At 39.0% G+C, this 17648-nt stretch overlaps 1 protein-coding gene across 1 annotated transcript in view; it reads right to left on the bottom strand.

Annotated features, from left to right (window-relative positions):
• Positions 1 to 17648, bottom strand: part of LOC148348797 (partitioning defective 3 homolog) — a 387206-nt gene that overhangs the window by 246103 nt on the left and 123455 nt on the right. The window contains exons 6-8 of the mRNA XM_088322738.1: positions 15135 to 15238; positions 13459 to 13542; positions 5021 to 5146 (exon numbers count right to left, since the gene is read on the bottom strand). Of these exons, the coding sequence (XP_088178864.1) occupies positions 5021 to 5146; positions 13459 to 13542; positions 15135 to 15238 (314 nt within the window). The remainder of the gene's footprint in view (positions 1 to 5020; positions 5147 to 13458; positions 13543 to 15134; positions 15239 to 17648) is intronic.

The following is a 17648-nucleotide window of genomic DNA, read 5'->3' on the forward strand; positions in this document are numbered from 1 at the left end:
TACAACTTACACTTTAAAGCAGTGATTTTCCACCACTGTGCCGCGAGAGATCGTCAGGTGTGCCGTGAGAAATTATTCAATGTCACTTTTTAAAATTTACAATTTTATAAAACATGTATGAATCATTTTCTGCAAATATGAGATAGAGAAAAAGATTATTCATCCCCGTAGGGGAATTTACACTTCCAGCAGTATCCTTGCGGTGAAAAATAAAATAATAAAATAAAGGTACAGAATACAAAAATACCCAATTTAACGTTTTGCTATAGAGTATTTAAAAAGTGCTACGGAAAATACACACTGTTATAAAATTAGGGTAATATCCAAATGTGAGGATGGGGTTTAATGTGGGCTTTTACTCCCCCAGGTAGAGTTAAAGAGCCTCATGGCATGAGGAAGAAATGATCTCCTCAGTCTGTCAAGTGTAAATGCTGTAAAAACTGGGGGTATATAAAATATATTGTGATTAAACATACTGTGCAGTGTCATTTTTGGTAAGTGGTGTGCCGCAATTTCTTTTCCAATGTAAAAAACGTGTCCTGGCACAAAAAAAGTTGAAAAACACTGCTTTAAAGGACCCAACTCACCTTTAAGACACTGTATTTTGCTTATGTTAAGAATTCCTTTTCTACTAGAAATCTATCAAAATGAATAGAAAAATCATAAAAGAGCAAAAGATTGAAGTCACATCAAGACATATTTATTTGTGAACCCCTTAAAGACAAAAATGTCCCCATCCCCCAACAACAAAGAGTGGGTAGTGGGATTGTGATAAAAAAACCTAATTTGGGTATGATTCAATGGTATTGGTGAACCTTTGATTGTTAGAGCTAATTTTGAGGTTCTGATAAATAGGAAGCTCAGTTTGTTACATACTTGTTAGCTGAAATGAAGAAACCAAAAACCAAAACAAATTTGAATTCCAAGCAAGTTTAAGATCCAAATATTCGTGTTTTCCCCAGACCCCAAAATACTTTAGCCTTGTTTGCCGTTGGCACTTAGCATATAGATAGGCTGGCCGGGAGCAAGTGCGGAGAAAATTGGAGCGGTGCGACTCTGCATAACGCACGTCTAACACAATACCGGGAATATCATGCTGGCTCTCCCTCAATGTCACTGCTAAAGATGACTCTGCCACAGTGGGCAGCTCTTCATTCAAACACAGCCCACCCATGTCTCTTCTATTTTGATTCATATGGAAATTTCCAAACACCGCCACCGGAATAATGAGCGGGCGGAGTCATGGCTCTATAGACTGTTTACATCACACAGGTGCAGGCGCAATCAGCCGCCGCCTCGGCTTGATTGAATGATGAATCGCCGCATCGATATGTTGTTCAGTCACATTAAACTCGGGAAAATATTTACCCCAGCTTAACGATCCTCTGACATCACTTACAATTGTTACCCTGTGAGCTTCACAATCAAGCTACAGGCAAACAAAGTGATGGAGGAGCGGAAAGTGGCAGAAGTTTACCTTCTTCGCTTCAGCGCCATGTACAATTACAATCATGAAGCATCTCGTCTCAAGGTGGAGGGGTTCGTTAGTGGAGAGGGAGGGATTCAAAAATAAAATCAGCTATTCAGTGTGCTCGTGTGGAACGAGGGAAGCGTGTTAATTGATGAGAAGCTTTTTTAATTCCTTGATTTTGCACAGTCTGCTGACTGCATTAACATATAAAAGGGGTTTGGAACGTATGGCTCGCGAGCCATGTACGGCTCTTGTCATGTGTACCGTATTTTCGCGGCCATAAGGTGCACAAAAAGTATTTTTTTTTATTCTGTGACACGCCCTATCCTTTGTGTCATGTAAAGCTGCAGATTCAGACCAGCCCAGTGGCCTTAGGGTTGGGCGCTCGCAGCAGGACTGGGTAGTCACAGGTTTGAGCCTTGGCCTAGTTGTAGAACATGTTGGGGTGAAATCCGTTGTTTATGCCAGATCTTTCACATTTCCAACCAAATGCGACTTAAGTCAAGTCAAGTAATGTTTATTTGTAACGCCCTCAATCACAAAGAGTCTCAAAAGGCTGCACAGATCAAAGACTTTTGCAAACGACAGACTATTATGACACCATCCCCTGATCTAAAACCTCCATGAGGGCAAATAATACAAAGATATTGTCAACATAAAATACAGGTTATTCATATGCTATAGAATAGAAGTGTGTTTTAAGCTCAGATTGAAACATTTCCACTGAGGTTGCAGATCGAATCTCAGGGGGAAGAGCATTCCACAGCACCGGGGCCCGAATGGAGAACGCTCTCGAACCTGCGGATCTCTTCTTAGATCGTAGGATCACTAATGGACCAACATTTTCAGAGAAAATGCTCCGGACCGGAACATAAGGGGAAATTAACAAAAAAAACGGAACAAACTTATCACCTGAAAAGGCCAGCCAAGCACCCAGAACAATTTGTTTCAGCAAGTAGTAGATGTGGGTGGATATCTGCATTGATAGCACACTCCCCTAACCAATAGATATTCTTCTTGTTTGCAGTATTTTGTGACATTTTTACAAAATAACTCTGCTTGCACCTTGTTTCCAAAGCTACATTTACAACAAAAATTACAGTGAAAATGGGCCTCAACAATCTTAAGTAACACATTCCAAATTATATTTTTGTTGATGTGGGACGAGGCTCTAGCATAATTATTATTATTATTCAAAATGTTGCCTGACGTGGACGTTGGAGTAACCGTGACAGTCCCGACAAACAAAAGACATGCTCACATTGAAAGGAGTTTATAATAATAATAAATAATAATAATAATTTCCTTTGTACTGTCATTCTTTGTAACAATGTACACAGAACGAAATGTCGATACACCTGACCCGTTGTAGCGAGTCGGTGCAGCCGCAGCCAGAGGGCGCCGCCATTATACCAATTAGGTATGTCTATGTCACTCAAATGGAGGGATTTTTATTTAAATTTCGAATAAATCCAGATAGAAAGTTTTGGGCGGGTACACAAGGGTTTCTTTCATTTGTAATCGCTCGTATATTTCCCATATTGCCAATGTATTACGTGTGATTATGCACATTCAGGTTTTGGACAGCGGTCAAGTGGGGTCAAATGCCCCATGTTAAATCATCATACCACTTAAAGAAATGAAACAGGAGCAATGAGTCGACAGAAAAGGAGAGAACGCGTCCTGGAGTTTTGGAAGGTGAAGCGCCGGTCAACAACTAGGGGTCGCCGAGACCTACATACAGCTGGAGGGAGTACGTGCGTGTCGAGAATATTTCATTTTTATAGTGCTGTTGAGGACGCTGTGTGCTTGGGTCTGTGTTGATCTTGAATGCCAGACCGTATGAGTTTTATTTTATTTATTTGATTTTTTAATTGTCTCATTATTGTTTAGTCCTATTTTTACCAAATCTGTTTTATTTTATTTACACTGTTGATTTTGTAGGACTACAGTAAAGGAGTTAAGGATTTAAGTTTATCAAACTCAATAACATCGAATTGTTTTACTTTTAAGATTCAGAAAACTATTTGACCATAATATCTTTCTTACTGAATCAACCTAATCCCAATTGTCCCACAATCGAATCAGATTGTCCTCTAATCGTCTTGCACCTATATATACCTAGTATACAAAGGTCGCATAAACAGAGTCATGCCATATTGAATAGAATCATCATCCTACTGAAAACAATTCTAATCCTTCCATTGTCAAATCAAATCGTCATTTTGCGCCTCGCAGACAAAAAAACAATATATTTGACCTAAGTAGCCTAGATGGTAGTGTGCCCGCTTTGAGACTGGGAGGTCACTGGTTCGCGCCTCGGCCGAGACATATCTAATTGGTATAATGGCGGCGCCCTCTGTTGGCTGCGGCTGCATCGACTCGCTACAACGGGTCAGGTGTATCGACATTTCGTTCTGTGTACATTGTTACAAAGAATGACAATACAAAGGAAATTATTATTATTATTATTATTGTATCAGTGTCTGAAACTCATGACAAAAAGTTAGCGGACACCAGGGCAGACAACTCTGAAAAGTTGCGTGCCCAGCCATAAAGTTGCCTGCCCCATTTTTCACAACTTGAAACACAATAAGACGACTCATCGGAAAAAAAAAAAAACATTATTGCAAAGTATTAAGGATGGATCATCAGAATATATACACAAAACAACACTTTAAATTAAGTTTATTAAAAATCTACTTATCACATTCATTGCATGTATATAACATTGCTGTTTTCCAGTATGTACCTGTATTTATTAATTTTCATTCATGCAATGTTTGCGTTGCGTCGTTTGCTACAAGCCACGTGAACTCCTCTTCCCACGATGCTTTTAATGTACGTTTACGTTTTGTAGCGTCATAAATGTTGTTAACTTCTTCTGAATATTTCTTCTGGGGCTGAGGTTTTGGCTTGATTCCTAACCACTTATCCATTTTCCTTGTGTTCTGTGTGCGTCTACTTTGGAAAATGATATGCAAATGCACGACTTTATAACGCTCTGATTGGCTGCCGGGTATGCAAATTGCCAAACAAACCAAAATCCCGAAATTTCCAAACCGAACAAAGATTTCGAAATCGGAATAAAGCAAACGTTTGATTTGAAAAAAAAAATCTTTCGTTTTTTATTTTTTAGTTGAAAAAGTTGTCCGGGCAGAGACGTTTGGTAAGTTTTAAGCCCGACGTTAAAGATGCACGCCCCGGGCGTCCGGGCAGACGTTATTTCAGATACTTTTAATATTAACTTTCCAATTGTTGTTTTTGGATAAACACACAAACCGGGATGAATAAAGTTTCCATCTATCTATCTACCTTCAAAACAAAGTTGAAATTTAGGTCTAGTTTAATATAACAAAGATTATAACGGTGTCCACCTTTTATCAACTTGATCCGAACAAAAATTTCAGCCAGTGCTCATTTATATGAGGCTTCATGTCATAACACACCTTTGGTTAAATGTAAGCACCCAGCTTTATTTCTCATGTTAGTGGGTAAAACGTAATTGAGTAGGACTTATAGTGGTAGAATCAACAAAACGCAGCTTACTGTTCAAAGCGAAGGTTCCGGATATCTCCCTGGTTTATTCGGACGATGCAATCGTTCTCCTGGAATAGATGCTCCTGCTCCGCCTTGCCTCCGTGCTCCAGACGCTTGACGAGCAAACCCTGAGTCCTGGAAACAATCGTACAACACATCAGCAATAGTTCATCCCGGAATGTTACTATTTATATCTTCTGTTTTGGACTTAAACAACCATTCCTGGTTGTGCTGACTACTGTGTGAGGCCTATATCGCACCTTTCACACACCCACGCTGTCTGGCGGCCTTGCTGAACATCAAGGCAGATTGTGTGAGTCAATCCACACCATGAACAGGGAGAGATAATCTTGTGGCTTGTGAGAGGACGGTGAATTTTGCCATCACAGAATTTAAGCCACAAGACGCTGATGCTGTAATAAATAGCTAAGCACTTCCGTGCCGGCGCCACCTCAGCATTCACTTTTAGTAGGCTACTTATACTTTAACTATCGATTTATTTTTATATGTGAGTACAAACCCTTAAAAACACTGGGGTACTCAAATACAAATAAAATAAACCACACTTGATTTAAAAAAAGTTTTTTTTTCTTGGGGTGGGGGGTTGAAAAATGCAGGGGTCATTTGTACCAAACAATTTAGTTAAAACAGAATAGAGTTCTAAGATGACCCCGTTTATTGTTAAGAATGAAATGACTTCCTTGTTTTGGATTGTTTGGTACAATATCACACAATCATCGCAGCTTTTTAACATAAACAACAGGAGTTTTTGAAGTTTTTAAATCAATTGACCACTTTGGGGGGGATATGTTATACATAAGGAACCGAGATATTATCTACCCCAAGGGTCATCACCACCCTAAACAAGTGTCCTAGACTGTGAAAAGCATACATCTTGCATATTTATATAGAACAGGGGTCAGCAACCTTTTTGGTGAGGAGTGCCACTTTCAAAGTCCCTTGTAAATGAGTGTGCCACACCAAGATGAATGAGTCGCACAATTTTTTTTTTATATCCAACTGAGCTGTCATTTTACACTAGTCCAAATATACAACTTGGATTAACATTGACATCGCATAACTGACCTATTTATCTAGCACTTTTCTTGTTCATCAATAAACTAAAAAATGAATGTGAGCAACGCGTGAAAAGGCCTGTAGACATCCATGACTTCAACTTTTGACCACAAGAATCAACCATTCTTCATCAATAATGAACTACAATAAAAAACAAGTGATATGGACAGCTACCATACTATTCACCAATGAAATCTTAGAACAGAAAATATCAAATTGAAACACACATGCACACTTTCTGCCAGCCCCTCCTCTTGACGTTCAACACTACTGGCTGACATGGGGATGTGTTTTAATCTTGTTTTTTATCGTCTATTTGTTAGGCAAGCCACCAAAACAAACCCTCCGAGCTCGAAAAGAACGCTTCTTTAATATATTTGTTCTGTGCTTTGCTATACAGTGAGCAAATGCGTTTTTAGCAGTGACAATGGTTTTCAGGGTCTGTGTTTGTTCGCGGTACCGGGACACAGCGCGTTTTAATGTCTCCGCCTAGTCAGACTCGTCCTTGAATTCATGTTCATGATTCGTTACGTATTGACGTTTAACCCTTGATGTCCGAGGTACAACGCTCTCGAGGCATAATGCACAAACAGCACGGTCATTTTTTTTGCAGAAAAGCCCCAGTCACTTGCCCACGCTGGCTGAAAAGAACGACATTTTTTTCGCTGGAGGAGCCATCATGATGCATTCGTTTATCGCGCGCCTGTGTTTCGTTGGCTGTGTTAAAACATGGATGTCTCCTCTTCTGCGAGTCGCTGTGCACACACTCGCACACAGAACAGAAGAGGAGAGACGCGACCGCAAAGCCTCTAAACCACACGGCGTGCAACTGAAAATGTCTACATTTCAGGTAAATGCGCTTGAAAAAAAAAAAAAAACATAACATTATTATTTTGCCGTGCGCTCGCGTGCCACTGGTTGCCGACCCCTGATATAGAACAAAGTAGTATTTATATTTTAATTATTACTTTGGAGGTATGTTGCTTTTACATTGATTTTGATAGGGGAAATAGTTGTTACTAAATGTATTATTGAGTTATGACATCAAATGGGAATTTCTACATTTTATATTGGGTTTTTGAGAGCAAATGAAATGTTAATCAGTGTCTTTTCACTCAATTCATATACCATCACTCACAAAAGTGACTCCACTTCAAGGGTATGTTAAGGGCAGATTTTAAGACCTTTTTAGCATTTGAGACAAACAGGCCACTCTTGGAACATTGCCCTGATTGGATCCATAATATGGATACCCACGTTCGCAAAGCATCTTAGATCATCATGTTAGATCCTCATAGCGGTACACAATTACATTAAATCAAAAGGAAGGCTCAAAAAGAGGCCCCTTGCGTCTTCTTCACCGTTTGAGGCCGCATTGCCTGGTCATCTTAACTGTGTTGAACACAAGAGTAATTGCGGATGCCTCGGAAACAGACATGATTGTGCCTCATCTCAATAAGTGTTGGCAGCTTGAAAACAATGTGCAGATTACGACGACGTGGTACCCTGACGGCTGGAGGAAAGCAAAAACCTGCGGTATAATCAGTGATCTGTATTCCAAAGGCAGAAAGATCTGTATTTGGGACCATTTCCAGTGTCTGAAACTTGTGACATATAGTTGCCGAACACCAGGGCAGACAACTCTGAAAAGATGCCTGCCCAGCCATAAAGTGGCCTGCCCCATATTTCACAACTTGAAACACAATAAGACGACTAATCAGAAAAAAATGTTGCGAAGAAATAAGGATTGATAATCAAAATATATTAAATAACAACACTTAAAAATTAAGTTTATTTTAAATTTACTTTTAACATTCATTGCATGTGTATGACATCGCTAATTTCCGTCACTATGTACCTGTATTTACTCATCCTCATTCATGCAATGTTTGCGTTGTGTCGTCTGCTACAAGCCACGTGAACTCCTCTTTCCACGATGCTTTAAATGTATGTTTACATTTTCTAGCGTCATACATTTTGTTAGCTTCTTTTAAATCTTCTGGGGCTGAGGTTTTGGCTTGATTCCTAACCTCTTATCCATTGTTGCCGAGTATGCAAATTGCCAAACGAACCAAAATCCTGAAATTTCCAAACCAAACAAAGATTTCGAAATCGGAATAAAGCAAACGTTTAATTTGAAAAAAAAAACAAAAACAAAAAAACTGTCATATTCAGAAGATAGCTCATTGTATTATGAGTGGAAACCAGGGTAGTATGTCCCGTATTGAACATATTCTGTGTAAAATGTTGCTCTTTTCTTTTGTGATTTATTTTAAGAAAACATTTTTATTTAAAAAAATACATTTTCCAGAGAGGTATATTAGGTAATTCTGCTCATTTTGACAATTAAAACAACTAGTGGAAGAAAAGAACATTGAAAACATACTAAAAAGTTTAATAAATATGTCCCCACCCCCCCAAACTTTTAAAGGCGCTGTACAGAATTTGAAACCATTTTACTTGATGTCGCCATCTTACGGCTTGCGTCATCGTTGCAGCCTTTGTCAAGCTCCTTATGTTGCACGTTCAAGTATGTGCATTACTTAGTGGCTCTCCAATAATCGTTTTGCATCTTTCTTGGGGTTAGAGTTGGCGTTTGGACTATTTGAAACGGGCCTTTTCTTACTTTCACCATGTCCATGCTATACGGATAGAAAACAAATGAAAACCACAGAGAACAAGCATGTTAATCTCAATCACATCCCTCCCGCATTCCTCCTACCTAATGTGTTTTGCCCCAAACATACTTACTAAAAGTAAGGTACAAGCAGGTAGGCGCGGTGGCAAAACAGTAGAATTGGGGATTGTTGACTCATAATATAGAAAATATCCTTTTTTAAACAGAGTAAGGACACTGAAAACTACGCACCGCACCTGTATGTTTACGACTTCGAGCACATTTTTTTCCGAAAATGATGCTTACTCTGTATTGCATCAGGACTATAAAAAAAAAAAAAAAAAAAGAATATGCTTCTATTTAGGAATTCATGCAGTCTTCACTTTGTGGTCTTTGGCTAAAGAAATATATTAATATCAAATGCATAGATGTGAGCAGCTATATCCCTCTGGCTTTTTTGCAAGTCACTTGTAAGTGCGTTGAAGCAGAATGTCAAGCTCTGTGGCCAGATCGCTTGCGTTTTTTGTGTTTGCTGTCCGGCTTTGATTGGCCATCTGACCCCTGTGGTTGGAGTCTAGACGTTAATGACAGACTATAGAGCCTAATGGCTTTTTTGCTAGCACATAATAAAAAGGGAAAGAGTCAGGGCATTAGCCTCATGGAAGAGATATTTGAAAGAGGATTCTACAAACGGGAAGTCGACGTAAAAATGTGTAAAGAATGTAAAGTATGCAGCCCAGCACGTCCTAAAACTATCTTTTATTTATCGTATTTACCGCACAATAAGACAAAGTGGATTTTAAGAGCACCTCCAAAAATAGTGGTCACTTATTTTTCATACAAAAGGCAGACTGGACTGTAAGGTGCATGAAATTGAGGCAACAGTGACAGCTATCTTGTCAATTCTTGTGTTGTTGCTTTCCGGACAAATTTCAACATGTTACCTAGTCTTCTCTTTTATTGATGTTTACTATGTTTGTGTGCTGTAACTCAATGCTAAATCTATTCCACCCTGGTCATCCTGGAAGGGGGATTACCACTTGTGAGGCCCCTTCTCAAGGTTTATTTTTTCCTCACGCTGAAGTTTTGAGGTTTTCCTTGCCCGCATGTTGGTTTAAGATCAGGATATGGTGTCATTGTAATCCTGTGCATTCCGTTGAGACAATTTTGTGATTAAGGGCGTCACAAATAAATGTGACTTGACTTTTGGTATATTATAGTGTAATAATTGATCAGTCAACGCGTGTCGCTGACCAAAATTGTCCAATTCTTCGTCTGTATTTGAATAAGGTTGTGGTTTAATCTGTATACTTATGTAAAATAAATTGTATCGTGTTTTGTTAAAATACTTTCCATTTTCTCAATTTACTTATTCTGTCATGGTTGCCATGTCGCCCAATTGGCCGCGCGCGTGTGGCACCAGCTGCAGGTTGTTGACGGATTGGCTCCCTGTCAGTGTTTAAACTCTGTCCTGTCAGTCCCCTTTTGTCGGTCCGTCTGCGAATCTGTTTTTACACGATAAGCCCTTTCTGTCTGTCCTGTTTTTTGCTCCTGTTAGTCTCCCGTTACAATGTTTTGATCTCGAGCACGCCTGTTCACCCGCCCCGAATAACGATCCGTTTGTTTATCTCGACCACGTCTACTCTCCTCTCCTGGCTTTCAACTTGTTTCCAATCCTGATTACGTTTTTGCTCTTCTTTCCCTGCTACTAGCCCGTTTTTTCCGTTCCCGACATCGCTAGCCACAGAAGTCCCACTTCCGCGTCTGAGCGTGCGGTCCTTTCCCTTCTTCCCAATAAAACTGTGAGAAACGTTACGCGAGTGGGTCCTGTCTCCATTCTGGTCCTGACATGTTTCTGGCACAGAGAAAAAAACTAGTGGTTTCGGGTAAAGCAGAATAAATGTGAAATAATCTAAATAAGCAAATGTATCTAATAACCAATATGTTGTTTTGCAGGAAATGTGTATTTTTTATTTTACATAGAAAAATTCAAAATATAGTTACATTTAAACAATATTAAAAATGAGCAAAATGATTGTTTCTATTTCTATATTAGTTTTGTTTTTGTTTTCAAAATAGAAACATGTAATGTGCAGTAACTTTATTAAAAAATAGAAAATGGATGTGTCCTGAGAACAAGATTTTATTTTTTAAATTTCCAGGTTTGCTTCACCAATAAATAATGTTTCAAGGTGGCATCTCTTAATATGGCGCCCGTGACAATAGATCAAACCTGAATATAGTTTACCAACACTTGCTTATTGCCGGGAATTGGATTTGCTCCCCTCCAAAAAAAGACACATGCAATCTCTAGGACAGCGCCACCCCTCCACTTCAAATGTCATACCACTTCATCTCCTTGCTCCGTCTTTCCCACTCATTTCCGTGGAGCTGAGTAGTCACATTCACCTTGATTCCGCCTTTGGCGAGTGGCGAGGATTAGCATTATGGCCAAGCTTTTAGTTTGATTACATTTGGCTGCGTTCACCGTCCTTTATGTTTTTTTTTCTGCTGTAATAACTATGAAGTTGGAGACTACGATGCATGTCCTGTGCTCTGTCAACGGCAATGGTTGAAGAAAAAAAAAAAAAAAGAAAAGTAAGCTGAATCACCTTCATGGCTGAGCAGATATTATTGTGATTGAGGACAAAGGTTAGAATAGAAAAGCAGCATAACAAGCCTTTAGAAACTGTGCAGTCAAGAGTAAAATTACTTGAAACTGTTCTCTTTCCCAATGGGAGAGCTCTAAGTTATACAAAAAGAAATAGCGCGGGCTGAGAATTGTTATTTCGCAGCCTTTGATTGACTAGTATTGTATTTTCCACACTATAAGGTGCACCGGATTATAAGGTGCACTCCTCAAAAATAGTTGTTTTTGTTATATTTTCATATCAAAGGGCGCATGGAATTTCAACTACAGTAAGGACCATAGTTTCACAAGAAAAAAAAAAGGACAATATATGTGCATTGTTTGATTGGTTGGAATATACTACAGATCATTCTTGCATTCAAAAGCATAACATTCAAGGCATTAGGGAATCCCAGAATGCAAAGTTGAAAGCCACTAGACCACAAGGGATGCATATGACACAAGAAAAGGCATTCATTTTTTTCTTATCACACTATATTTAGTCACGGTACCAAATGATTAATGTTATAATAGGCTCAGGTCGCAATTGTCAGATATTAAACCGGTCCTGGAATACAGTATTGCATTGGCGACTCGCAAAGTCTTCATGATTCGGAACTGAATGAAGACAAAGGCATTGTAGGAAGTAATTTGGTTGTTTTAAACTAAATGATGAGAATGGATATAAATTTATAAATACAAATAAATAGAAATGTATAAATTAACGACTGGTTGCAGAAATTCTAAGTGTTTGTCACTCGTAAAGCTCATTTTGAACTGAGAAAAAGTAAAAAAAAAGATATTTTGTCTAATTCATCTTGGACCTAAATAATGCCTTTTCATGTGTCGTCTGTCTCCCTAGTGTTTTAGTGCAGGGGTCAGCAAATTGTGGGTCCGGAGCCACATGCGGCTCTCAAATGATGCCAAGTGGCACCTTGGCACCATGCCAAAAAAATGTTTACAAATTGAAAAAGATATATTTTTTATCTAAATATGATTTATGTATGAGGACAAACATGACAGAAACAGCGTTTTCCAATGGTGTAGAAATGCGTACAATAAACATTACAATACAACAAGAGGTAAGTATGAGACGAGAGGGAAGACCAGCTGGTACGAGTTGACGGGTGGGAAGTGACAAGTTTGACTGCCAATCCCTCATTTGTTTTGGGACATAAAACTACGGGATTATGGTTGTCGCCTCGAACGCAGCAAAGCCGTATATTGTAACATGAAGTTGTGGCTCTCAGGGTTGAACAGCAGCCTGGATAACGTGTCTGTAATGCAAAACCCCTAAATGTCTTTAATTTTATTAAAGCAATAAAACATACTGTGATTTATTAATATAGTAATGAAAATAAAATGTAAAGTGTTGCATCATAGTTTACGGAATCCGCTGCATACAACTTACTAGGCTAATATAGGTAATAAAGATGCAAAAGACATGGGTTGCAGTCATTATGAAGTTTATATAAAGTGTTTCATCTTTAGCAGCTCCAGACAAATTTGTTATTAGAATTTTTTCTAGTCCAAATAGAATCAGCTGCCCTGCGACTGACTGGCAACCAGTTTAGGGTGCCCCCTGCCCACAGCCCGAGGACAACTGGGATGGGCTCCAGCTCCCCCGCGGCCCGACTGAAGATAAGCGGTGCAGATAATGGATGGATGGATGGATACATATAATCACCATTGGACCACAGTGCGAGCAGCAGATCTTTATATTTTGTGATGTAGATAATGGATGGACTCTAAGTGTTTTGGGGTGCTGACCCCTGGTCTAGTGGATAGGAAACGGCATTCCCTTTGCCGAGATCCGGGTTTAATTCCCGTTGTTATGAAATTCTGAACATCAATCCATGTCCTTAGCGGGCTGGTGATAAGATTTTTGTGATTTCCAGTGTGATCCCTATTGCCACCACTGTTATGCAATTGTGTTCAGTGATCAAAATTATTGACTGAAAAATGATGGTAAATATGGGAACACGTTTCCAATTGTATCCGCATTTTGAGGTGCACGTTCAAATTTCTGTCCAATTTAGGGGTTTCGGTGCGCCTTAGAGACTGCAAAATACGGTCATTCAAAAATGTTGGCTAGTTAGCGATCCCCTGCCTCCCTCTTTTTACCTGACATCTTGTGAACTGAACGGCACGACGTGGATCCCCAGAGGCCCTCCTTTATTGGACACCTCGACCGGCTTGAGCATGGCTCTGCAAGACGATGATGGATGGGGTGAGAGGCAGCGGCGGGTGGAGGAGTGGCGGTAGACACGCATGACATAAAAAAACACATAAATCACAGGATTTAAAAAAAAAAACTTTGGTAGTCAACTTTTACGAGGCAGAGGTTAGCATTCGCTGTCTAGAGTCATTTGTATTGCCAACTGAAAGTCATGGGTTTAAAAAAAAAAAGTCACTCCCGTGAAACTCTGGGGCAATGATGGAATCAGATGGAGACTCCATTTAAGTGATTAGGATCAAATTGGTAGGAAAGAGGACAGACTAATTGAAAAATGTGCAAATTGGGGGGCTGAGGAGTTAATTCGTGCCGATAAAAACGTGAAGACAAATTAATTTAAGGGGCGGGCTACCTCCAGCATATCTAATTCATTTTGTGTGTTTTCTTTTTTTTTTATTTTAAGTAGAACTGTCCTGAAAATCCCATTATAACTATATCTATATCTATCTCTTTATCTTTATCTCTATGTAACTCACTTCTTCTCTATAGCATATGAAAAACCTACTCTTCTCGTCGGCTCCAGAGCACGGGAATGTATAATAATATTCTGAAAAATAGTCAGTGTAATATAGTGTAATAATCTGTGAAGCCCTTTGAGACTCTTCGTGATTTAGGGCTATACAAATAAAAATGACTTGACTATATCGATCGAGCTATACCTATCTATCTGTATATCTATCTCTATCTATCTATATATGAGTCTATCTATATATATATCTTTATTATATATATATATATATAATATATATATATATATATATATATATAAAATGAAAAGCAAATGGCCAAGCATTGCAAAGATACCCCACAAAAGCGGATTTTGCTGGTATATATTAGGGGTGCTTTGACACAAAATCCATCTATCCAGTGGCGAAGGCTTTAAGTACTACTGTGAAAATGTTCCATAAAATTCACTTCAGCTGTTTTTTGGCATATGGATGCACGCACGCACGATTCATGAAGTAGTTTGGATTTGTATATTTTTTATTTACCTCTGTTCATCCATTTTTAGTTAGTCCATAACTTATCGTGGTATCTTCAGTACATTCCTGTGGAATTTATAAAATCCCTCACTAATTTACATAATAAACAAAAGTTGTAAGAGAGTTTCTGAGTGGGGTTTATAGTGTAAAAGTGTGCAAGTTATTAATTCAGAAACTTTCTTAAAAAAAAGGATAGGATAAAAAAAAATACAATCGGGAAGGACAATAGCAGTGCTACCATATACTGCATCTCTTCTTTAGTTCACTACACTTGTTCATACCAACATCTGTATGTTATTTACAAAAATGAAAAGTAATGCTCTTTTTTTGTATTGACAATGTTGATAGTTCCTTGGTTTTCCATGGAGATTCAGTGCCCTCTACTGGACACTTGCAGTAACAGCAGATTTGGCATGCGGGTCATTGTTGTTCTAAGAACCACTTTTAACCTAAAAAAATGGCGCTCTTAAATGCTACTACAAAAAAGTTCTAACTCTGAAAATGTTTCATTCATTCTGAAATGACATTTTCAAAGTTTGGCAGCTTTGCAATGAAAATAAATAAACACGAAGCAAACTCACTCTAGACTTAACACTGGAGAATGGTCCAGTGAGGAGTCAGCTCTTCCCACTGGCTCGGTCCTTTCGATTCTTTGTTCATGTGCTCTTCTCGTCTCGTCCTCATCCTAAAAAATAATGAATAATGTCGATGTGAAAAAAAACACAAATCCGGCCGACGTTTTGTCATTTAGTCAACAGCATTGTTTGGTGGAGATGTTTTAGATGTACTAGCTTTTAAATCAGTTACCTGCTGAAATTCCCAGTGTGGGAGGCATTTGATAACATTGAGACCCAATACGGTTGATCATCAGCTGTTACCGTTGTAGAGTATTCCACGTTTGGTCAGAATCCCGTTTTGCAATGTCAGAAAATGATCAAACAATGTCAAAACATGTGAGGTGAGAACTGTTTCAAGTCAATCACATAGACTGACTCATACTGCTGGAAAGTCAGGTTAGGGGCGTTCAAAAGGTTGCCGTCACAACTACACCACAGGCGTTCTGCCCCTCCCAGGACACTGGAACCCAGAGCTGGTACACGTTTCACCTCCAAAGGGCTGTCTGAATTTCGCCAGCCACAAGGTAGGAGGGCATGTCCTGACAGGAGGAGCTGGACCAAGGCCCTGGCCGATTCTTGCCAGGTCTCAGCTCAACGGGACACCGGAGAGCCTTTCCAGGTCGGCAGCAAAGCTTAATCAAGCTAGTGGCCAAACCAGTGGGACAAAGCCAGCGACTACAGAGAAGCCTCAAGCCACCAGCAGTCAACCTCTCCTTTAACACTCTGCCTCTTGTTGTCCTCGTCCCAACCAGCTCTCAAGACTACCAGAAGCAGAACTTTGCAGAACATCTCGTTATTGCTAGGTATTGGGTTTGGTGTGAAGTGAAAGGGGGAACTCTATCAAAAAACAACAATGTAATGATCAAGCCAATTTTGTTGTCTGTCAAAATGGTGCCAGTTTAAGCTCTCAACTTCTAGTTGTCTTTGTTTTATTTTCTTATTATGGTTTTGTGTTCTATTCAAGCTTCTTTGGTAGAAAAATAAAAGTCCATAGATCCAAGAGTGTGTGTGTCTTGATTAAAGTATATTGAACTATCAAAACGGTAAAAAGAATTCACCTTAAGTGTGTAGCCACCCTTTAGAATAACTGAACAAGGTTTTTCATTCGTTTTCCTAACATAATGATCTAAAAATGTATGTGGTGCGCCAAAAAGGCGAGACAAGTTTTGAAAAAAATAAACTCAGCTTTTTTATTAAATTGGTCAATACATTGTTAGAATTTATTTACCACCCATATCCGCTACACTGTGAAGTAGACAGGGGTAACCAACAACTGAACACGGTACGCGAGTCAGAAAAAGGATAAGGCTATTTCAGTTGTGTGTTTGAGCTAGTCAGTGTTCATACATTAGGCGGCATTATAAAGAAACAATGCGCTTCAGCACCAGTTTACCCCACGCCTCACCTCGTCTTTCTCCCTTTTGCTGAAATGTCAAACATGTCCGGAATGGTCTAGTGGTTTTCGTTTTTTTATGGAAATTGAGTGGACCCGTTTCAGAAGCAACATACAGAGTTATCGTGCACCAACTCTGTCCCCTATTTATCATTCAAGTTGAGGGGTAAAGTGAGAGGGGCTTGCTAGCTTTGGAGCTCAGTCCAATCGAATTCAGTCTCCGATTGTTCAATATGAAAATGAATCAGTCATTCAGTCAGCACCACATTTAATTATGTGGCATGACAGGTGAGGTCCTGCATTGCCTGGGGGGCCATTATTCACAAAGCATTTTCCAAAGGCCTCTGAGTTGAGCTAGTTATTTTCATGCATAGATAAGGAAGGGGACAAAGAAGCTTGCCTCTGGGGATATCCACAAAGACAAACTGAATCCTCTCAGAAAAAGAAATGCAAAAAAAAAATGAAAAAAAGTGTTTTTTGGTAAAAGCCATGCTAGAATTATGATAGACGAAAGAATGGCGAGACAGGTGGGCAATAGAGGTGTGGTTGAACAAAAAATATGCATATTTTGAACCAGAAAATTGTTTAATTCAAATGAAAGAGACATTATACTTTGCATAGTATTAGGATACAGGTTAAATTTTATTAGGAGGGATGAATCTTCAACAAGTTTGATCAAATGTATACAAAATAAGAAAGAACAAATTATTTCTTCATGTCCATAAAATATGGAATCAAAACATAATTACAGAGTCGAATTTTATCAAGTGTTCCAATCCAACCGTCTTTGTTGATTTTGCACACACCTCGACGTCCTAAAACTGTATTGAATAGCTTTATTAGACGTTTTGTTGAATACTTCCATTAAAACATCTAGTAGTACAAAGTGTTCTATATCAAAATTATGCAAACATGCTTTTGTTTTGTTAAAGTTTTGAATGGAAATCAAATGATATGATGTTACACAAGCAAGTAGCCCACAAGCTATCCATAGATAACTAGGAATCAAAACATAATTACAGAGTCGAATTTTATCAAGTGTTCCAATCCAACCGTCTTTGTTGATTTTGCACACACCTCGACGT

Source organism: Urocampus carinirostris, chromosome 18, assembly GCF_059441175.1.
Source record: "Urocampus carinirostris isolate Australia breed hairy pipefish chromosome 18, RoL_Ucar_1.0, whole genome shotgun sequence".
Classification (NCBI taxonomy): domain Eukaryota; kingdom Metazoa; phylum Chordata; class Actinopteri; order Syngnathiformes; family Syngnathidae; genus Urocampus; species Urocampus carinirostris.